Consider the following 24,341-nt stretch of genomic DNA (forward strand, 5'->3'; position numbering starts at 1 on the left):
ATATATAATATATATATATAAATCAGATCTTTATATATATAAATCAGATCTGTTCTTACTTAGTTCTCACAAAAATCCTATGTTACAGATAATATTAAGACCGATTTACGAATAACAAAACAGTCTTAGAAGAGTTAAGTAATTTGCCTATATGAAAGTAGTGTAGCTGACATTCAAAGAAGCATATATACCCTCTATTACCTCATGATTTCCTTCTCAAACATAAAATTTTGGGCTAGTTTTCCTATATTTATTTTCTAGAATGAAAAAATTCATATAGCCACCTATGTACTTTTTATGAAATTAATACTGTATATAGTAGAGATTATTTTTTTCTTTTAAAATCTCAGTGTTCAAAATGTAACTTAACCTTCTTTGCTCTAAAAAATGACTCTTTTGAATTAAGGTACCAGTATTTTAGCAGTTCCCGGATTTAAAACTTTAACATCATAATTTGCTCTTTCCTTCCTCTCCCTCACCCTTCCCTGCCTCAGATCCTGGACTTGTCAGGACTTAGCAGTTCTAATTATGTATTATTTCTTACATCCCTTTGCTTTTCTCATTTCTATTTCTTTAACACCAGTGACGCCCACATTCTCCTTCCCTCTTGAATCACTGCAGGAATCTACTAACAAGATTTGCCAATTCTAGTCCTTTCCCTGTTCCAGGCCATCTTACAAACTGTTACCAGATTAATCTTTGTAAAGCATAGTTCTGATGTTTATCCTCCCTCAAAGGATATCATTGTCCATTGCCAAGCATTCACAGATCTAGACAATTTAGCCCTCAAACTCATCCATGCCTCATCTCCTGCACTATCCTTAATGTCCCTTTCAGGTCATGATATGTCAAACTCTTCCTGGAATGCCCTGCCTTCTCTTCTCTCATTGATCAATTCCTAACCATTCTTCAACAGCTGAGTAAAACACAACTTCTTAAAACAGAAACAACAATAGCAACAATAAAAACACAACTACTTCCATGTAGCATTTCTTAGTATAGATTCCCACTAGAATGAATCTCACCTTCCCCTGAACTCCGTAACTCTTGATCTCTACTTAAATCTTGAGATCCTTATAGCTTCCTACTCTTTGATGGTTTTTGTTTTTTAGTGTTAATATTTTCTCTCCCTACCATATTATTTATAAAGAGCAACAACTGAGTCTTACTTATTTCCATAGCGCCTATCCTAGTACTTTGTATACTATTTCCATAGTGCCTATCCTGGTACTTTGTGTAAAGGAGACTTTCATTAAATATTTGCTGATTGATTAAAGAGATAAATCTTAAAAACTGTATTTTGTTATGTATAGGATGAAGGTGACCAAGCAGCAAGTGTTGAAGAGCTAGAAAAACAGATTGAAAAACTGAGTAAAGTAAGCACTTTTCAGATTACAGTTAACATCTTTTTTTCAGTGTTTTAAAGATCCACCTTATATGGGATTAGTTCTTCTGGCTGCTAAATAAAAACAAACTTTCTTATAAGTAATTAAAATGAGGAGCTCTAGAAACTGTCTCACAATTAAACTTTAAAAAAGTTTAATGCCAACCAATGTTAAAAGCCTAAACTTAATCAGGGCCTTATTCTGCAGCTCTTCATTTAAATACAAAATATAAGTAAATGTATGGTTTTATATCTTGTAGGTTATTACTTTTGAAGTTTGATCAAATATCATGGTAATAGTTTCAGCATCTTACGTTTCATTTTACATTATTATATATGTATATTTTATTTGCATTAGATTTATAAACTATATATTTGTGTACTTCTCATTTAAAATAGTCAATTAAAAATTGAATTTCCATAACATTATTGAAGTTTTAAATGAACTTTTATAAAAAGGATGAACTTTTGGAATTATAATGAGATTAATACTATGAGATAGCTGTATATTATATCAATGTTAGATTCATCTCAAATTTATCCCAAAACTTAGTTGTATGTTACATAGGTTTACAGTATGAGTATAAAAACAAGCAAATACAGGTATGGTCAATTACATATGTGAGAATTATTTGTCATAAATGATATAACCAATAGGATTGAGCCAGTTCTGGCCAGCAAAATACTTGATCACATTTTTTATTATCAAGCATAAGACAAGCTTTACTATAAGATAACTGATAAAATAAAGCATGTTTAATCCATGGTAACAAAAATATTCCTGTTACTTTCAAAATAATTTCTAACTTTTTAAATGTTACTGAAATTGAAGTCAGGCATGTAATATTAACTCTTTTGCTGTCTGTTCCCAGAAGTGGAATTTAGCTGCTTATTAAAGGCATAATAAGTATAAAGTCACTTATATATTAATTCTTAAACCAATTGACATCCATAGCTTAATTATATGCATCATTTTTTAACAGCAACAGAGTCAGTACAGAAGGAAGCTCTTTGACGCTTCTCACTCTTTACGTTCGATGATGTTTGGCCAGGATCGTTACAGACGCCGGTACTGGATTCTTCCCCAGTGTGGGGGGATTTTTGTAGAAGGCATGGAGAGTGGTGAAGGTAGGAACTGTTAATCTCTTACAAAATAATATGAAAACCATATTTTTAAAAACTCTGTTACTTCTTCAATACATTTTGTGCTTCCAGAATCAAATTTGGTTTACGGGTAAACATTGTAAAACCTTGATTCCTATTCCTTTTGAAATCATAATGCCTCTTTCACTGATAAATATTCCTTCCATGATTTCTCTTCTGCCACTCTTTCTGACATCATAGACTATTCCTTTCTTATTTAGTGGACAAGGATCTCTACCTGTATTATCCTTTATAGCCGCTTCTCTATTTTTTTCTCCCATTGTCAGATTTTTTAACATGTGGTTTATTCTTCAACCTTTTCAACAAGCATCCATCCTGACAGTATCCCTAGACATAACTTGCTTAAACTAAGATCCTTATCATAATCCTCATTCATCTTGAAATCTTGTTCATGTTTGATATTTATGATCACCTCCTTCTCCATTAAACTTTTTTCTTTGAGTTTTGGGTTACCACAGAATCCTTGATGTTTTACCTTTAGACTGTTCTCTTACTGCCTCCACTTGTGTTGCATTAACTAACCCAGTACACAGTGTGTTTATGTGCTGGTAAGCCATCTGGAATTGAACTTTTTAGAACCATGTGTTTGGGTGTTTCCAAATGTGAAAATTCTAATGGGACTGAGAGTATTAGTCAGTGCTCCCAAGTCCAGGGATGTAGCTGTGGCTCCACGGTGATGTATATAGGCAGAAACTTCTCCCAACACACTTTCTTTGAATACATACTTTATGCCAGGGATTTTTAGGCATTACAGGAGGTTCAAAGATCTATAAAACACAATCCATGCCTTGTAGTAGTTTAACAGTCCAGTGGAAAGAGGGGATTGATTAATCACATAGATATCCAGACCCAAATTTCTATAAGGTAGATGTTTTAAGCAATGGAACCAGCCTTTTTTAAAATAAAAATCTTTTGCCGGTGGGGGGAGGCAATTAATAATGCACATGAAGTACTTAGAGTAGTGGCTGGCATGTAAGCATTGTTGGCATATAGTAAACAGTGTTCTTTACACAATAATATATTTCCTATGGCTTCAAATTATATGAAGTAAGAGTATGAAGTCATGTACTGGAATGATACATGAAATTCAGGCTGTGCCTTTCCAATGCATAAGCTGTTGATGGAGTCAGGGAGGGTACATGGAAGCTTCAGCTAGCTGCCTTTTATTTCTTTTTAAAAATTGATGTGGGTTGGCCAGCCTAATGATTTTACAAAAGACTGTGGTGGGTTCCTTTTTTTTACCATTTAAAATAAAAATATTTAAAGCATGGAATGAATACTGATCAGTAAGCAGGACTCCATGAGTCTAAAAAGTTTTTGCACAAAAAAGGAAATCATCAGCAAAATGAAAAGGCAATCTACTGAGTGAGTGAAAATATTTGCAAATCTTATATCTGATAAGGGACTAATAGCCAACATATATAAAGAACTCCTGTGACTCAAAGCAGAAAAACAATCTGATTAAAAAATGGGCAGATCTGAATGGACATTTTTCCAAAGCAAATATACTCATAGCCAACTGAACGACAGGCATATGGAAAGGTGCTCAATATCACAAATGATCAGGGAAATGCAAATCAAAATCACAATGAGATCTCACTTCACACCTGTTAGAATGGCTAGAATCAAGAAGACAAGAAATTATAAGTGTTGGTGACAATGAGAAGAAAAGGGAACTCTTGGTGGAGATGTAAACTGATGGGTGGAAATGTAAATCAGTGAAGCCTGTGGAAAAGATTATAAGTGTTCTTCAAAATATTAAAAATGGAACTACCATATAATCCAGCAATTCTACTTCTGGATATTTATCCAAAGAAAAATGAAAACACTAACTCAAAAGGTATATATACCCCCATGTTCACTGAAGCATTATTCACAAATTATTCCATATTATTCACATATTATTCCAGGTTATGGAAACAACCTATGTGTCCATCAGTGAATGAATGGATAAAGACAGACAATGTGGTCTACACACACACACACACACACACACACACACACACATCAGATGGAATGTTACTCAGCCATAAAAAAGAATGAAATCTTGCTATTTACCACAATGTGGATGGACCTCAAGGACATTATGCTAAGTGAAGTCAGAGAAAGACAAATACCATATGATCTCTCTTATATGCGTAATCTAAAAAAGTAATAAAAGAAAAAGAAAAGAAAACCAAGCTCATAGATAAAAAGAACAGATTGGTTGTTGCCAGAGGTTGGAAGGAGGAGGGTGGTAGAAGAAATGGGCTACATGGGTTAATTGTTTCTTTAGTTTTGTTTAAATAATTGTTTAAAATTTTAAAAATCTTATGCAGAACCCTAATACCTAACAAAAACAGAATTGTTCTGGGCTATGTATTTAGGAAACTCCTAGCTTTTCCAGGTAGACCTATATCCCAGTATACTTGCTTTCCAATCCAGGGGTGGTCCCAAAGAAAAGTTAGAATTTTTTAAGTCACTCTAAGAAAAGTTAGAATTTTTGCAAGTCAAGGCACCTGGGTAGCTTAGTAGCTAAGTGGCTGCCTTTGGTTCAGGTCATGATCTCAGACTCCCAGGATCAAGTCTTGCATTGGGCTCCCTCCTCAGTGGGGAGTCTGCTCTTCCCTCTGCCTCTCACCCCACTCCTGTGTTCTCTCTGTCTCTCTCAAATACAAATAAAATCTTAAACACACACACACACACACACACACACACACACACACACACAGCTTTGCAAATCAGAATGAGGTCAGAAGCAGTGAAAGGTATAAACACAAAGTGTCTAAAAGGCACAAAACAGAAATGTTATATAGCCTATTTTTAATATTTCATCATAATTTTTGGCATACATGGCCAGCTCTATCAGTAGACTATGAGCTCTTGAAGGCAGAGACAAAAATAATCTGGGAGTTAAGTACACCTTGGATTGGTGAAAAAAGGGGTGGAAAAATCAGTATGGGATCACTCTAGTAGCCTAGATATGAAGTAGGGAGACTATAAGCCCAGATACAACCAAGGAACATGGGAAGACCATTGTATCTTAAAGGCAGAATTCCTGTGAGAAATTATTGTATATGATATAAGTGGAATCAAAGATAAATTTGATGAATCAATCCTCAGTAGAAAAATTGTATTTTTTAAAAATTGAATCAGAGAAGCCAAGAGGAGGAGTTTGTTTTGAGTGAAATTAAATGAAAGTTTTTTAGTAGAGAAATCTATTTTTTTATTTAAGTATAATAACCGTGTTATATTAGTTTCAGCTATACAATATAAGTTTCAACAATTCCATACATTACTCAGTGCTCATCAAGATAAGTGTACTCTTTTCTTTTTTTAAAGATTTTATTTATTTGAGAGAGAGAGAACAGATGCAGGGGGAGGGGCAGACAGAGAAGCAGACTCCCTGCTGAGCACGGGGCTTAGTCCCCACTCTAAGATCATGACCTGAGCTGAAGTCAGGGGCTTAAACTGACTGAACCACCCAGATTCCCCAGTATAAGTGTACTCTTAATCCCCTTTATTTCATTCACCCCCCAACCAACTCCACTCTTGCAACCAGCAGTTTGTTCTCTGTATTTAAGTGTCTGGGGGGGGGGGTTGTTTCATTTTTTACTTGTTCATTTGTTTTGATCTTAAATTCCACATATGAGCATCAAATCCTATGGTATTTCTCTTTTTTTTTTTTTTTTTTTTGAGTGACTTATTTCACCTAGCATTATACCTTTGAGGCCTATCCATGTTATTCCAAATGGCAAGATTTTATTATTATTATTTTTTTAAGATTTTATTTATTTATTTGACAGATAGAGATCACAAGTAGGCAGAGAGGCAGGCAGAGAGAGAAGGGGAAGCAGGCTCCCCGCTGAGCAGAGGGCCCGATGCGGGGCTCGATCCCAGGACCCTGGGATCATGACCTGAGCCGAAGGCAGAGGCTTTAACCCACTGAGCCACCCAGGCGCCCCAAGATTTTATTATTTTTTATAGCTGAGTAATATTTCTCTGTGTGTGTGTGTGTGTGTGTGTGTGTGTGTGTGTGCGCGCGCGCGCGCACACACACGTCACATCTTCTTACTCATCTATCGATGGACACTTGGGTTGCTTCTATATCTTGGCTATTAAAAATAATGCTGCATGCAAAAGAATGAAACTGGATCATTTTCTTATACCATACATGAAAATAAATTAAAAATGTATTAAGGACCTAAATGTAAGACAGGAAACTATTTAAGTCCTAAAAGAGAATATAGGTAGTAACCTCTCTGATACAACCATAGCAGCTTCTTACTACACATGTCTCCTGAGGCAAGGGAAATAAAGGCAAAAATAAACTATCAGGACTTTATAAAAATAAAAAATTTTTGCACAGTGAGGGGAACAACCAATAAAACTAAAAGGCAACCTATGGAATTGGAGAAGATATTTAGAAATGACATACCTGATAAAGGATTAGTATCCAAAATATATAAAGAACTTCTAATACTCAGATACTAAAAAATCACAATCCAATTTTTAAAAATGGACAGAAGACATGAACAGACATTTCTCCCAAAAAGACATACGGATGGCGAATAGCCGCATACAAAGATGCACAAATCACTCATCATCAGAGAAATACAAACCAAAACTACAATGAGATATCACCTCATACCTGTCAGAATGGGTAAAATTAACAACACAGGAAACAACAAATGTTGGTGAGGATATGGAGAAAAGGGAACCGTCATGTAATGTTTGTGGGAATGTAAGCTGGTGCAGCCACTGTGGAAAACAGTATGGAGCCTCCTCAAAAATTTAAAAGTAGAACTACCCTACAGTCTAGCAATTGCATTACTAGGTATTTACACAGAGAATATAAAAGTACAGATTTGAAGGGTACATGTACCCTAGTGTTTATAGCAGGATTATTTCTAATAGCTGATTATGGAAAGAGCCAAAATGTCCATAGACTGATGAATGGATAAAGAAGCAGTGGCATATGTGCGCGCACACGCGCACACACACACACACACACACACACACAGTGGAATATATAACTCAGCCTTAAAAAGAATGAAATCTTGCTATTTACAATGACATGGATGGAGCTAGAGATATCATGCTAAGCAAAATAAGCCAGTCAGAGAAAGGTAAATACCATATGATTTCATTCATATGTGGAATTTAAGAAACAAAACAGATGAACATAGGGGAAAAAGAGAGAGAGGTAAACGAAGAAACAGACTCTTGACTATAGAGAACACACTGATGGTTCCCAGAGGGGAGGTGGGGGGGGGGGTGGATGGGTAAAACAGGTGATGAGTATTAAGGATGGCACTTGTGATGAGCACGGGGTGTTGTATATAAGTATTGAATCACTAAATTGTACAACTGAAACTGATATCACACTGTATGTTAACTAATTCGAATTTTTAAAAAAACTAATGCTGCAATAAATGTTAAGTGCATATATCTTTAGAGATCTAATTTAAAATTATAAAATTACAAAGAAGTTGTAAAATTATGAGTTACTTGTTAGATTCCAAGGCTTGGTAAAGCTTAAGAACAGTAAAGAAGTATCCAGGCACGTGGCTTTGCCTATCTATAATAAGAATCATCTGTGAAGCTTAAAAAAACAAAACAAAAAAAAAACGAACCCCACTGAAGACCAGTTACATATTCTTCAATTTGATTAAGGGGCACATCAATCTCAATCATTTGGTCATGTAAACTTGAAGTTATCTAGGGCATCAACTTTTCCTTCAAAATGTCTGAAGTTAATTTCTTTTCAACACTGCTGAAATTGGTTCTTAATTAATAGGTATGTGGATTATGACACCTGTCCCCAATTTCTCTATGTTCATTCTCTTCCTTCCATTATATTCTGTCATCATGTCATGCCTCTACTCCAAAACCTTAAGTGACTCCCTATTGCTGATAACATGATGTAATAAGTCTGTATACTACCTAGCATTCAAGCATTCAAGGACTTCTGTAAATCTGACTTCAAAATATCTTTATACTGTTCTCCAGTATGAATTAACATAGACAAGTCTACTCACCGTTGCTTAACATGTGTGCATTCCTCCTGCTTTGCATACTTTGCGTGCTTTGTTTTATCAAATTCTGTTCAATATAATGCTATCTTGCCTTTTCTTCACCATCTAAATTTCACCTTTCTTGATCCAGCTCAAGTTCTAGCCCTTTTATAAATTCTTCTGCAGTTTATGTAAGTGGAACTATTTTTTATTATCTGTGAACTCCTAGAAAACCAAATAATTATACCATTATCTTGGCAATTGATAGATAAACTATTCATATTAAGTTTGATAATTGTCATATGTACTTTTTGATTCTTCTTAGTGTTAAAGATAGAACTATATATATCACAGGCACTTTAAAAATATTATAAGAAAGTAAGTAATTGAATGTCTTTATAAGGTTTATAAGAAAAGCTTACAGGAAACTTTTCTTTTTAATTTTAGGCCTCTCAGATTAAATAACATTTATTGAACTTGTAGTTATTGGACCTCAATTTCTATTCGGGCTCTTTCACTTAGCCTCTTTGGACCCTGATCTCTCTACAAAAGAAAAGAAATTTAATAGGCTCTGTCTAAACTCTTTTGTTGTTATCATGTCAAATAATGGATTTAAGAGAACTACAAAGTGATACATAAACATTAATTATACTTTATACTACTATTTGTGGTCATTGCACGGTACAGGGGAAAAGTAGGAATAAATTTTCACTTAGGGGTTATTTCCTCATGAAGTTTTTATTAATTCACTGATGAATGTGCATCTACTATATTATTTTAAGTGCTATGAAAGTTATAAAATAAATAACAGATGTAGATCCTTTCCTTTATCTTCCAGCTCATTAAAATGAAAAACCTTTATGATTTTAATCATCAGGTGCTTAATATGCACTTATATTATGCCTTATACGAAGCATTATGGAGGTACAAAAGAATCAGTTAACCTGTCCTCATCCAGAAAGAGCTCACAATCTAATTGGAAAGATATACTATATATAACAGGCAAAGAACAAGAGCATATTAGTGTGCACTATAGGAAAGTAGTGTATCTGAGAGGCAAGGCTGATAAGGATGAGTAAGTACTAACTGGTAGAAACTACCATAAAATAAGTGGATATTAAAAGTTAATACAGTATTAACAATATGCAATATTCTATTCCTTTCATTTATCACTTTTTAAAAAATTATCTAAAAGCACAATCTGTTCTTAATGAAATTAGACTTAACATTCATCTATTTAAAAGTTTAAATGCACAAGTTTAAAAAAAAATAAATGCCCAAGTGTTTTTAAAAATCCTATAATAGCTTTATCCAAAGAGAAGATATCAGATCTTGGATTACCTCCAAAGAAAACTATTAACTAAATTCATGTTTTATAAGATGCAAGATAACTCACACCATAAGTGAAACACATGCTGCTAATAACAACAAAGTTTATCAGTCTGGCAACTCTAGAGTAGAGACATAACAAAGAACATAGGATCTGCTGAGCCTCTATATTGATTGGTTCCATAGCACTGTTGTCCAGATTGTAGACTGGACAAGCAACAAGAGCTCCCAAGAGAGGTGCCCTCCTTCATACTCTGTATTTTTTTTTTTAAGATTTTATTTATTTATTTGACAGAGAGAAAGAGATCACAAGTAGGCAGAGAGGCAGGGAGAGAGAGAGGGGGAAGCAGGCTCCCCGCAGAGCAGAGAGCCCGATGCGGGGCTCGATCCCAGGACCCTGAGATCATGACCTGAGCTGAAGGCAGAGGCTTAACCCACTGAGCCACCCAGGTGCCCCCATACTCTGTATTTTTAGGTTAGTTCAAGAGGAGGTTGAAAACACTTTGTTTATCTAAGCAACAGCATATATATCAAAGGAACTCTGAGCCTAGGAATACAAAGGGCAGATTCCACATACTGAGAGCCTTGGGAACAGTGCTGACAACAGCTAAAGGCCCTGTTGTCCCTCTGCAAACTAGCTCAGTGGCTAATCTGGCTTGCTGATGGGCCTCAGGGAAGAGGGAAGAGGAGAGCCCCCGTAGCCATTTAGCTAAAACTGAGGGTTTATTCGCCTTTAGTCCACCCCCTGACCCTTGGTGTTCCTCAGTTGATGGATGCCTTCTATCAATTATATTATATTTTATTTTTATTTATTTTTTATTAACATATAATGTATTATTTGCCCCAGGGGCATAGGTCTGTGAATCATCAGTCTTACACAATTCACAGCACTCACCATAGCATGTACCCTCTCCAATATCCATCACCCAGCCACCCTAACCCTCCCCCTCCTGCCCCCACCAGCAACCCTCAGTTTGTCTCTTATGGTTTGTCCCTGGTCCCATCTTATTTTATTTTTCCCTCGCTTCTCCCCCAGGAACCTCCTGTCTTGCCTCTCAAATTCCTTGTGTCAGGGAGATCATATGATAATTGTCTTTCTCTGACTGACTTATTTCTATCAGCATAATACCCTCTAGCTCCATCCACATCTTTGCAAATGGCAAGATTTAATTTCTTTTGATGGCTGCATAGTATTCCATTGTAGATATATATACCACATCTTGTTTATCCACTCATCTGTTGATGGACATCTAGGTTCTTTCCATATTGTGGACACTGCTGCTATAAACATTCTATCAATTGTATTTTAAATGGTGTCTTCTTTTTTTTTTTTTTTAAGATTTTATTTATTTATTTATTTGTCAGAGAGAGAGAGAGAGCAAGCACAGGCAGACAGAATGGCAGGCAGAGGCAGAGGGAGAAGCAGGCTCCCTGCCGAACAAGGAGCCCAGGACGCTGGGATCATGACCTGAGCCGAAGGCAGCCGCTTAACCAACTGAACCACCCAGGTGTCCCTAAATGGTGTCTTCTGAAGGAGGCCTTAGATAAGCCAGAAAAATTCCAAAAAACAATATCCACGACACTAGTAGATTTAGATTTCCCCTGAGCCATATTTCTATAGTATATCCAACAAACGGTCTAAAACTATATATTTATAATACTATTCAGGTCAAGGAATCAATGCTAAAGTGTTCAGTAGTAAGACCCCAAGAATTCTCAATGGCATTGTCCCCTGGGGTAGCTGATTTGGGGGTCATACCCTCAGCTTCATGGATGCCTATCAAGGGAGGAGCCCTTGTGCAAAGCAATGAAAGCTTGTTTCCCTGTGTACCTGTCGATTTACAGGTACATTCTGATGCTGACACCAGAGATCATAACTGGTAAAGTCTCAAGTGCCTTTTAGATTTTGAGTCACTATTAGTACCACACTCTAAGCAGCTAAGCTAACCAGCCAGTTAAAGGCATTATAAAAGATCTCGTAGTTATTGATAAAGTGTGCAGACAATGTTATATCCAGGTAGGAAGCAGGAAGGCTCTGCTGTTCACATAAGAAAACAAGTTCTACTGGATCACAGAGTGTCAGCCAGTCTGGTTCAATGCTGCATTTTGTATCCATATGGCATTTATACTTCCTGGGGATAACTGCCAGCATTCCATTAGTGAGACTCAACTATAGGTCTAAAGGGGAGAAAAGTACTACCAGGCACCCCTGATGTGGGAAATGGGTCACTGGGATCTGAGTTGTCAGGATATGAGTGTCCCTCTTCTTCTAATAAGATAGAGTTTTACACAGTATAATTAGTAAGGACAGAATTACGGATAGCCCAAGTAAATGAGGAGTCTGGAGTAATGAGTAATTCCTGTGGCATTGTCTGGGAGTGGAACGCCCACAAGGTCCTCCATAATTAAGTAGGTTGAGGATGACAAATACAGCATCCCAATAGCTTTGAAATAAGTGTCATTGTGTGGGATCGCTGTAGAGGACCATTCAGTACAATTTGCTAATATCTGTAAGAAAGGCGACGAGAGAGTTATTCATACTACAATCCACCCTCTCACCCTCTGAGGTAGGCATCCTTATCCCCATGCCAAGTCCATCATTATCTTCAGGGGCGATCCATACAGTCTGTCCTTTTTTTCTGAAACAGTAAGTTCCACATGAAATCAGGAGGTGCCATTTTCCCACCAAAGATGTCCTCCAGACAGAGTACACTGTATGGGTATAAGGACTGCAGCAAAATCTCCTGCTTATAGGGTGAGTGCACAACAAAAATTTAGAACTGTTTGGAATAAAAAGAGAATTCAAATTGCCCCTTCTGTGGGTGTTACTTGCAAGTGTCATCTGGAAAACAAGAGAATATCGGCATTTGTGTCCATCCATTCTTCCGTAATATGAGCCTCCCAGACACCAGTTGAAAGGTACCAAAAAAGGAGAGGAATGTTGGGGTATAAAAACTCAGTTTCCCCAGGATGCCAAGTAGATTCTTCATCTCTGCTCTTCAACTTCAAGATGTCAGGGAACTTCACAAAAGTGTAGGGACCTTTATGCGGTATGAGGAGTGTTCAGAGTTTAGGAGTGTCCAGACCAGACAGCAGTTGGAGGTAACTGTGGAGGAGTTCGTGCAGCCATCTTTTAGAATACTATTCCAGCGTTCTGTACTGTCTGTGGAGAAGAGGGAACATGGACCAGCCATTCAGTACTATGTTGGCCAGCCCATTGCTGAAAGGCAGCAACTATGAAAGGAACTTCAAATGTATGATTGTATAATTTCTGGAAACCCTACTATATAATAAATATGTCTCAGTCTTAATAGTATTATATGGTCCGCACATGGGAGAGATGTAATAACTCCTTCATATCCAGGAACACTATATACTGTTTAGTGGCTAGAGAATATCAGATACTCAAAAGCTAACAAATGCCATCAGAATATCTTTGCCCGAGTCATAGGCCCTTGTAGTACTAGTGTCAAACATCGTTGTTAAATAGCAAAATGGCATTGTTTTCAGTACCCCTACCTGAATCTATTCTTGCATAAGAAATGCAGTCTTTCACCTCCAGGTATGTAACTGTGTTGTGCAGCCTTGGCAGGCCTGGTCAGTGCATCTGGGTGTTGACAGCATGCCTGGACCACAGTTACCAAAGCTGCCATAGAGGTCACAACAAATATGTCCAACTGATATGTGGAAATGCTTGTGTGGAACTTAAATACCTCAGTATCGCCCTCGCCCCGCAAGGACCACAAGAACCCTGGTTCGGATGCATCTTCTTTCTCTTTATTTCCGCAAGTCTACACACTTATATACGCTTACATGACCAATCAGCGAGCAGGGTACAGGAGGGAGCGAATCAGGCTGTGCACCTAAACGAACAACTTCGCTAGCAACCAATGCTGTTTACTTCCTCTTTGGGCGTTCCGCTTAGTCTCACGAGGCAATCCTAACCTGGCAACTAGCCAGGCGCCATCTTTTAATGGCGGAGGCCGCCCTGGCCAGGGGCCTGCCTCCGACATCTCCCCCTTTTTTCTTTTATGGCAGGGATCATGCTTGTCTTAGGTTGTCAGTGGCCTTACCCATCATCAGACAGCAGATATCAATGATCTGCGTCCTGTCTTAGGTTGGTATATTTCCCCCACCAATCTTACCCATCGTTGACTACCGATCCAGCATACTTAGCCACACTTGGGGGAATGTTCCAGCCTCGATGGCTAACAAGGCCTGCACCATGGCTTGCTGTTGCCTAGGTTGCTGTCACCTCCAAATTTGCTGTTTCCTTACTAGCAGAATCAAGCCCACTACGAGGATTATCATCAGACCAATTACGCTAGCCCATTGTTTCATAAAGGTTAACACATCTTGCAATGTTTTGATTATCTCTGGGAGGGTTGCAAGCTCACCTCTGGTGTTATTTATCCTTGTTATGCCTAGTAGCAGGTGCTGAGTATAGTTTTGGAATTCTGCGGACTAATTCCCCCGCAAATATTGGGAGAGTTGTCGGGATACATTCTGTAAGTCACTCATATTAGTATAGGCTATGGGAGTTACACAAATTGCCGGAAAGGGTACTATACATCCCAGTCCCAATAGGGCCCCCCATATGTCCACTTGTTCTTGAACCAAATCCACTCTCTGGTTGACTAGCAGGATTCCTGCTTGCAGATGTGCACTGATCTGAGTCTATGTTTGAAGGGCAGCCGCCGTCCCTTCTGCAAGGGTGTTCACAGCTTCTGCAGTGGGTATAGTTGCAGCAAGCGAGACTGCTGCTGCTGTGGCAGCTGCTGTAGATATAGCCAATGCTGTCACAACGGCGGCTGTGATACCAAAATCTCTCTTCTTTCTGGATAGCACCACCGGTAACTTGTCCTCTGGAATGGAAACTGGGATAGGAACATGGGTAGGGATACGCATAATCACAGCCAGCTTGAAGGCCGTGACATTCAAGATAGCAAATTCTTAGTGCAATTCAACGTATCATTCAGCTCGCTAGCATTTGTTATGAGGAAAAGGAATGGTGGAGAGACCCATATGGGAGTGGGCTGATAAGTAATATTATTGGGACAAGACACATTAACTGTTGTCTCAAAGGTACTAGAGTCATTTTGTTTATAAGAACAGTTGAGGAATTTGCCACCATTTAACATGGACACTGCTGAGATATCAGTACATGCTCCTAGCAAGTTACAGACCTGCCATGCATCAAAGGGAGAGGAGGGAATATGAGAGAAGAGTTAGTCACTGGTAAAGGATATAGCCATGCTTTAGCCACTGCCCACAGCTCTCTGGCTTGAGTCTGCCACAGGAGGTGTAGCATCCCCAGAGTTATCATCATCATCTTCAGCATCATGACTGGTGTTCGGAGGCAAGGCTGCACGCACCAGCCACTCTGGGATCCAAATTGGAGCCTCCTTTTCCTGTGGAAAAACACATACAGACCCCCTACTCCATGCTAACACTGGATCTGGTCCATTCCACTTTCCTGTGAGGGTGTCCTTCCAAAGTACTAAAGGCTTAGGGGAAGCAGCAGCATCACTTGCATGTCTGTCTGCAGCTGATTTACCCGTTTTGTCCAATGTTAAAAAATTCAAAATAAAGAGAATGGTGTTGAGCTTATCTTTAGGGGACCTGAAGGTGTCCCCTATTCCCCCTTTTTGTTTATAAAGCGCATTTTTTATTGTAAGATGCGCGCTCTCCACAACACCTTGTCCTTGTGGGTTATAGGGTATTCCATGTATCGAGTCAATGTCAGGTTGTTGTAGGAAGGCTTTAAAGGGTTGTGGGCTATAGGCTGGACCATTATCTGTCTTTAATTGGCGTGACTTTCCCCATGCCGCAAAAGCCTGTAGGCAATGGGCGATAACATCTCTGGATTTTTCCCCTCGTATGCACTGAGGCGAAAATTATTCCAGAGTAGGTATCTACAGAGACATGAACACATCTTAACTTTCCAAATTCTGAAACATATGTGACATCCATATGCCATATATGATTAGGTAACAAACCCTTAGGATTAACCCCCAAGGACGGTGCAGGTAGTAAGATCACGCAATTTCTGCAGGAGACTACTATGTCCTGTGCCTGTGCTTTTGTTATGTTAAATTTGAGGTGAAGAGTTAAAGCATCCTGTTTCTTCAAATCCTCCCCTAAATGGTCCCATTGAGGTATGTTTAGCAAGCCTTCATCTAGGAACCATGGAGCCGCCTTTTCCACTATATTCAAAAAGGCCCGAGCAGTTTTTGCTTTTAGTGGAGTTCCATTGGCTTTCAGCAGGTCTTCTAAAGACCCTTCCAACCGCACTTTAGATACTTCAGATCCCATTATGAACACACAGACAACAGACGCGGACATTAAAGACTCACCGCTAAATTCCGGCTCTAAGGCCGCCCCGCTTCTTATTGTGGACTCGCTAAATCCCGGCTCTAAGGCTGCCCCGCTTCTTACTGCAGACTTGTACAAGTTAATCCCGGCTCTAAGGCCGCCCCGCCTCTTATTGCGGATTTGTACAAGTTAATCCCGGCTCTAAGGCCACCCCGCTTCTTATTGCGGACTTGTACTAGATTTCCACCACTTTGATCGTGGTCCCTTCCCTGCTTACCTGCGGTTTCGATAAGAAAATCCTGGCTCTATGGCCGCCCCGCTTCTTGTTGCGGTCTTGTACAAGTTTCCCACCACCTTTGTCGTGGTTTTACCCCCCTTACCTGCGGACTTCTCCCTTGCAAGGTTTTTCTATTTTTACTCCCCGCTTTACCGCGGAATTCCCACTTTTGAACGTGGCTAATGTCCCCGCTTACCTGCAGACCTTTACTCCCCGCTTTCCTGCGGATTACCTTGCAAGATTCCTTTTTTTAGTTCGCAGGTGCCGGCACCATTTATCGCCCTCGCCCCGCAAGGACGACAAGAACCCTGGTTCGGATGCAACTTCTTTCTCTTTATTTCCGCAAGTCTACACACTTATATACACTTACATGACCAATCAGCGAGCAGGGTACAGGAGGGAGCGAATCAGGCTGTGCACCTAAACGAACAACTTCGCTAGCAACCAATGCTGTTTACTTCCTCTTTGGGTGTTCTGCTTAGTCTCACGAGGCAATCCTAACATGGCAACTAGCCAGGCGCCATCTTTTAATGGCGGAGGCCGCCCTGGCCAGGGGCCTGCCTCGGACACTTCAGTATTTCCATGCCAGTATGCAGTCTGATAAAGGAACAACTGGAGTTCACACAAAAGGCCCAAAGGACTTTGCAGTGAATGGGATTCTGGGCTTTGAGCCATAGGTAACAACCAACTCCCTGCTCCAATAAAGGAACTTGTTAGCCAAGGCCTTTGTGCATTCTGGAATGGTAGGTACTTGATCCCTCATTATTTAGCAAGCCCATAAATATTTGAGGCTCTTCTTTCAGCACAGTGAGAGTGATTAGCAATCCTTTGGAGGGGGACCCAGGAACAGAGACCAGCCCTAGTCCTTCTGACATTTGAAAGAGCCCAGATTAGGAACAGAGAAAGTCTGGCTTCTGGAGTTGAATCAAACTCATGAGGTGGAGGTGATGACAGTATTTCCACCCATAACCCCATTTCAGGAGTTGAGATGATACAGGTATTTCCCCAGGTTCTGTTCTCTAAATCCTTTCTTGAAGAGTCTACAGACTGTGAGATCTTACCAGACTGTAATCTCTGAAGAACAGTCCTCCCCAGGCACCTTCTTCACCTAATCTTCTGGTGAATCCCCCTCTGTGGATGACTTTTCAAGCTCATGTCTATTGGATCTTCTGTGTCTCATCTCAAAGGTCTTTTTTCCACCATCTCATTAGGTTTTTGAGGCAGGTAACACTTCCACACTCTAGAATTATACAACATATCAACTTCTGTCTTATAAATCCTTCTCTCTATAAGCAGTACCACATGAATTTGTGTGAGGGAGTTTCTGCCAGAAGTCTAGCTATCTTCTCTTTTCTTTGTTCCTTTTTTCTTTCCATTTTGTATACAAACATGTGCCACAAATTAGGCTCTCTCTTTCCATTTCCTCACCTGAAATGGGGCTCGTATGATCTGAAAGAACTATTTTTTTAAAAGGTTTTATTTATCTATTTGACAGAGAGAGACAAAGTGAGAGAGGGAACACAAGCAGGGGGAGTAGGAGAAGGAGAAGTGGGCTTCCCACCAAGCAGGGAGCCTGATGTGGGGCTCAATCCCACGACCCGAGCCAAAGGCAGATACTTAAACGACTGATCCACCCAAGCGCCCCATAACTGTATCTTTTCTCACATTGCCTCTCAGATGAAGGAGTAAAGTCAAAACTATTGTCCACTTAGGTAGACCTGTTCTGATTCTATCATTTAACATCCTTTGTATGAAGATCATGTTATCAGGCCTTCTCCTCTCAAGTCCTGGGGTTTCTTATCATCATGCTAACACAGCTAGTATCTCAGAGCAGCTGCGTCCTATGTGGATCTAGTCCAGTTCACATTCAAGAGTCTCAAGAAAATCACCCCAACAGGGATCTTACCAAAGCTACCAAGCATCCAGTTTGAAAAGTGTGGCAGTACCTGTCCCAGCAGTACTAGTTAACCCATGCTCATTCTGTAACAAGGGCATTTCCTTCTCCTCCACTTGTTTTAATACCACTATTGTCCCTTCATCATGCAAACAAACAAGCCAAGCCTCTAAGGATCCTTCCAAGTGCTGCTTTTGGTGGTGCTCCTGTTGAGAACCTAGCTCTTCTTACTCTGTTTATTGCTGGATCTCCTTCTGCTGGTATTCCCACTCAGGTTCCTATAGAGCATGCCTCACAATAATTGGCTTCCTATCACAGGGGCTAGTTGCCTCATATATCATAACAGAGGGATCATGAGAGTTTGCCTCACTTTCCCTTCTACAGGGGCCGCTACCCTTTCTAGTTCACCCTCCAACTTTAAACTCTTGAAAGTCTCTAAGCTGGTAAGGAAGGAGGGATGACTGCATTTTGAGCCACTTTATCACCACTAGTCTCCCTGTTTGGTGTCCCCATTAGAGCTTCTGCCATCCTTGGGCACAGCTACTGAGACCATCCTAACCCCACCAAGTGAATTACTGCTGACCCTAAGGAGATCTTCTACCCTTGTGTGCTCCTCTTCCAGAAATCCATGACATTAGGACTTTGCTGGACACCAGCTGCTGTACAAGATGCATGGTTACAAAAACCGCTAATGACATACAAAGTGCTAACTGCAGGGAAGTTTATTAGTTAAGGCAACTTATAAGCAGAGAAGTAATAGTACACAGGATCTTCCAGTTCCAGTTGTGGTTCCATAGGACTTGGATATGTGACAAAAGCACTCCAGGAGATAAAACACTATACCCTACACCTTGCTCTGTATTGATGGGTATTGTGCGAAAGGGTAAAAAGCACTTAGTTTCTCTAACGGCAAACCCATCAAGAGACCTTCAGATCTAGGAACAGTGCTAAGGGGTATGCATACCCAGAAGCAAAGTGAGCTTCTGGCTCTAGGAGCCTGAGAACCGTGTTGCTATTAGCTAGCTAAAGGCTCTCAGCAAAGTGGAAGGAAAATGAAACAAGTTTGTTGATTCACACACACATACACACACACACACACACACACACACACACACACAGGGATGTGACTGTCAGTCTTCCATTTTGTATTAGGATGTGGTTACACCTTTAGGTCTAAAGTAGAAAACAAATTCCTGTTATGGATATGTGGGGGACTCTTACCTGAAGGGAGCAGGTATTATAGATCAATCATCTTTTTTTTTTTTTTTAAATTCCTGAATCAGACTGGGAAGGAACAATTCTAGAGAGAGAAAATGTTGAGAATCTGCTTCATTTAGTCTTCTCCACAGCAATAGCCAGAAATCTCCTAGGAGCTGAGTCATGGTAACACTATTAAAATGAAAACAGCTAAGGAGCAGTGCGGGTACGCCTGAGGTTCTGCTGTATGGAATGGAAAAGTGCCTTTGAGTCCTGTGAGGAAGCCATTGCATAGAGACCTATTTTATACCAGGGTTTTCACATTTCATATGTTCTTTATCCATGTTCTACTGACAGTGTAGTCAAATTTATTTGAAAGCTATAGCATGCTTCAGCCCAACTAAAGAGAGCCAAAGGAAAAAATTTTCACTTGAACTCAGAATGAGTGGTGGATCCCTGGGTCCGCAACAACCGTTAGGTGAACCTGAGAGGGTTCGAAGTGATTTTGATAAAACTGAAGAAGACATAATCTGGTATTTTTTTTTTTAGGATATACTCCAGTTGACAAATGGTATTTTCTTTGTCATTATGCACTTACTTTTATTATCAGGGAAATGAATCCAGTGAACAGCTTGTTTCATCTCTTGTCTTCCTCTTCTTCAGTCCGTTTTGAAGATTTTTTTTTTAAGATTTTATTATTTATTCGATAGAGAGAGAGAGATCCCAAGTAAGCAGAGAGGCAGGCAGAGAGAGAAGGGGAAGCAGACTCCCCGCTGAGCAGAGAGCTCGATCCCAGGACCCCCAAGATCATGACCTGAGCTAAAGGCAGAGGCTTAACCCACTGAGCTACCCAGACCCCCCAAAGATGTTTATTAAAACTCATTGACACATGTCAGAGAAGTGAGGACTGGAAGGAACCAGGGGGTTGTATGAAATGAAGATAGAAAATTATTTAAAATTAAAGAATCTCTTTATACAAAATTCCTTCCAATTTTTTAAAAATAATTTTACATTTTAGTTAGAGATCTATCTTTTTATAATTAAGCAATTTGAATGTAAAAGTTAAAACAACCATGAGTAGACTATTAAAATGTATCATCAGCTCAATCTACTTTATTATATATAAATGGGAAGTCATCTAGTCTCAAACCAGTAAAAATTGGTTGACTGGTTAGCCCATTTATTTTTGGACATATGACAGAGGTTTTTCAAGACAGTAGTTCTCAGAATAAATCAAGATCAGCTCTTAGTACTTTATTAACCAATAACTTGTATAAAGCCAGGTACATGAAGAGAATATTTGTGACTCTTTTCACGTTTGCTTAATTAAAGGTGATGAAGTAGGGTTTTCTTCTCAGGGCAAATGTGTGGAAGTACATAGAGATTTTTTGCTAGCTGCCTTTAAGGTTCTTCTGTCTCATTGGTTTTAAGCAATTTGACTATATGTTTTGTTGTAGTTATCTTCATATTTCTTTTCCTTGGAGTTGTATTTCTTGGATCTGTGCCTTACAGTTTTCATCAAGTTTGAAATTTTTTCAACCATTATTTTCTTAAACTTAATGTCCTTGTCTGCTAATTCTACCATCTTGTTAGTTTGGGATCAGTTTTCACTGATTTTTCTAATTATGTGTTGTGTTTTCCTGTGTCTTTGCAAGCATTATACTTTTTTTTTTTAAGATTTTATTTATTTATCAGAGAGAGAGAGGGGGAGAGAGCGATCACAGGCAGACAGAATGGCAGGCAGAGGCAGAAGCAGGCTCCCTGCTGAGCAAGGAGCCTGATGTGGGACTCAATCCCAGGATGCTGGGATCATGACCTGAGCAGAAGGCAGCTGCTTAACCAACTGAGCCACCCAGGCATCCCAGAAAGCATTATACTTTTGATTGGATGCCTGACATTGTAAATTTTGCCTTGTTGGGTGCTAGTACTCAGAAAAAGTTTGGTCCTTTCAGTTCTTGGTTTTTAAAACTTGTTAGGCAGGACTAGGATAGTGCTCAGTTTATGGCTAATTATCCCCTAACTACTGACACAAGATCCTCGAGTACTCTACACGACAGCTATGAATTTGGAGGTTTCCCAAGCTGGTTGGTAGGAACAGGTACTATTCCCAGCCTGTGTGAGCACCTAGCACCGTCACCTCTAATCCTTTTCAAGTGGTTCTTTCCCTGGTCTCAGATGGGTTCCTGACACATGGGCGATGACAGGTATTCAGCTGAAACTGGAGTCCTTCCATAGGTCTGTGGAGTTCTCTTTCTAGGCAGCTCTCTCCTTTCCAGTACTCCCTTCTGAGCATTGTAGCCACTTGCGTCTCCCTTGGACTCTCAGTTCCGTCTCCTCATCTTAGGAGTCAGCCAGCTCTGCCTGAATTTCTCCCTGTGATGTAGCCTGGAAACTGTCCTAAGGCACTAAGCTGGGCAATCACAGGGCTTGCTGCATTTGTTTTCTCTCATTGTTACCTCATGTCCAGTTTCTTACAAACTGTTGTTTCATATATTTTTGTCTATTTTTTGGTTGTTTCATGCAAGGAGGTGAATCTAGTCCCTGTGACACCTGAGTGTGTAGAATCATAAGTCTGAGGAATAAGCTTGTAATTTGGGGTAGAAATTAATATCAAGAGAAGGATGTAAGAGCTATTTCAAACATTAGTAGAAGATCAGTTAAACAAATCATGATCTATATATCTAATAGAATATTATGCAGCTGATGAAGTATAGTTCTATATTTTGCCATTGAAAGCTGTAGAAGGTGAACAGTGAAAATATTAAATACATCCTTTTATTTCATCACTAAAAAATATTTATTGAATCCCCATTTTATAGCAAGCACCATGTTAGGCTTTTGGGACCCTATAATAAGCAAGGTAGACATTGTTCTACCTTTAAGTAAAGCTTACTGATTTAAATTCTAATGTGTGGGAGTGGGATTGGAATAGAAAATAAACAGATTATTGTGTCTAATGGTGAATTCTGCCAAGTATGATGATATTCTAAGGTGAATGAGATGGGGGCCCTACTTTAGATAAGGTGATCAGAAAAAACCTCTGTGACAAAATGACACATAAGGTGAAACATGAGGATACAGAGCCAGTCAGTAAAATAGTATTCTAGGCAGAGGGAATAGCAAGTGCAGAGACCCCAAGGAAGGAAAGAACGTAGCATGTTTGAGAAGCCTGAAAAAGGAAGAAAGGAAGAACAAGGACAAAAATGGCTAGAGGTTATGGAGGTTTTCAGGAACTAGAGCATACAATGTGGTAGGCCTTGTGTAGGGGTTTGGATTTTGTCCTAAATTGCGAAAAAGTAAAGAATAGTATCCCATTTGTGTAATAGTGTGAAATGATACTCACAAGGAATCATATAAGATTTCCAGAAGGCTCTACAGGCATGATTGGTTAATCATGCTTACCTCTCAAGAGTAGAAATAGGGACTGGGGGTGTAGGACAGAAAAGGTTTTACCATATACCTCTCATTACTGAATATTTTACCTTGAATATATATTACTTTTCAAGTCAAATAAACTAGTAGATTTATATTTTTAAGAGTTTTTATGAATTATTTTTTGGGGCGCCTGGGTGGCTCAGTGGGTTAAAGCCTCTGCCTTCGGCTCAGGTCATTATCCCAGGGTCCTGGGATTGAGCCCCGCATCTGGCTCTCTGCTCAGTGGGGAGCCTGCTTCCCTTCCTCTCTCTCTGCCTGCCTCTCTGCCTACTTGTGATCTCTGTCTGTCAAATAGATAAATAAAATCTTTTAAAAAAAAGTGTTTATGAATTATTTTTTTAAAAAATTTGTCATATTTTTGACAAAATATGAACCAGAGGGTCACAAAGGAGAAATGCCAATAAATCTATGACAAGATAATCAGCCTTACTAGTGATCAGAAAAAAAATACAATTCAGATTTTCACCTTCCAGATATTGGAAAAGACAAAAATATCGTTAGTATTCAGTTTCACAGAGAGATAGGGAAATAGATGCTTTTGTGTAATTCTGACATTTGTGTGTATTGATTTAGACTTTCCAGAGGGCAGTTTGACAATTATATTGCAAAAACTCTGAAAGGTACCTATGTTAATATCCAGTAAGTTTTTTCTTCTAGAAATGTATCCTCAAGAAGTAAATCAGAAAAGAAGTTTTAAAGTCCAACAATACAGATAGAAGATCATTCGTCGTTTACAGCACTGTTTATAATAGTGAATATTTAGATCTTAATAATAGCCATCCGTAGAAGATTGATTATTTAAATTATGATATATTCCAGTTATCTATTTATTGATGCATCAGGATGTTTACAGAGTATCATCTAATAAAACATGTAGGTTAGGGGCGCCTGGGTGGCTCAGTGGGTTAAGCCGCTGCCTTCGGCTCAGGTCATGATCTCAGGGTCCTGGGATCGAGTTCCGCATCGGGCTCTCTGCTCAGCAGGGAGCCTGCTTCCCTCTCTCTCTCTCTCTCTCTGCCTGCCTCTCCATCTACTTGTGATTTCTCTCTGTCAAATAAATAAATAAAATTAAAAAAAAAAAAACATGTAGGTTAGAATATTGTAATAAGATTTCCTTTTTTTTATACTCTATAGGCTTACGTGTATATGTGTATACATAGAGAGCTCCTAGAAGGATTTACACAAAAGTGTTAATACTAATTTCTGTTGTGTATTAGGGCTTTCAATATTCTGACATTTTGGGGCACCTGGGTGCTCAATGAGTTGGGCCTCTGCCTTCGGCTCAGGTCATGATCTCAGGGTCCTGGGATCTGCTTGGCGGGCTTCCCCCTCTCTCTGCCTGCCTCTCTG

At 39.3% G+C, this 24,341-nt stretch overlaps 1 protein-coding gene and 1 long non-coding RNA gene across 44 annotated transcripts in view; one reads left to right on the forward strand and one right to left on the reverse strand.

Annotated features, from left to right (window-relative positions):
- Positions 1 to 24,341, forward strand: part of BAZ2B (bromodomain adjacent to zinc finger domain 2B) — a 193,494-nt gene that overhangs the window by 144,523 nt on the left and 24,630 nt on the right. For all 39 annotated transcript variants that reach the window (XR_014300676.1, XM_082691327.1, XM_082691299.1 and 36 more), the window contains 2 exons: positions 1,314 to 1,376; positions 2,368 to 2,512. Coding sequence is in view for 38 of the 39 variants with exons in the window: in XM_082691327.1 (XP_082547453.1) it covers positions 1,314 to 1,376; positions 2,368 to 2,512 (208 nt within the window). In the remaining variant the exon portion in view is untranslated. The remainder of the gene's footprint in view (positions 1 to 1,313; positions 1,377 to 2,367; positions 2,513 to 24,341) is intronic.
- The window catches only part of LOC309844440, a 44,870-nt gene continuing 34,157 nt past the window's right edge, over positions 13,629 to 24,341 (reverse strand). For 2 of the 5 annotated variants that reach the window (XR_014300686.1, XR_014300688.1), the window contains one exon: positions 13,629 to 14,750. This is a non-coding gene — a long non-coding RNA (uncharacterized lncRNA). Of the gene's footprint in view, positions 14,751 to 16,779; positions 17,706 to 24,341 lie in introns of those variants that run through there. The other 3 variants (XR_014300685.1, XR_014300687.1, XR_014300689.1) reach the window with 3 other exon arrangements.

Source organism: Mustela nivalis (genome assembly GCF_964662115.1).
Source record: "Mustela nivalis genome assembly, chromosome: 11".
In the NCBI taxonomy this organism is placed as follows: Eukaryota; Metazoa; Chordata; class Mammalia; order Carnivora; family Mustelidae; genus Mustela; species Mustela nivalis.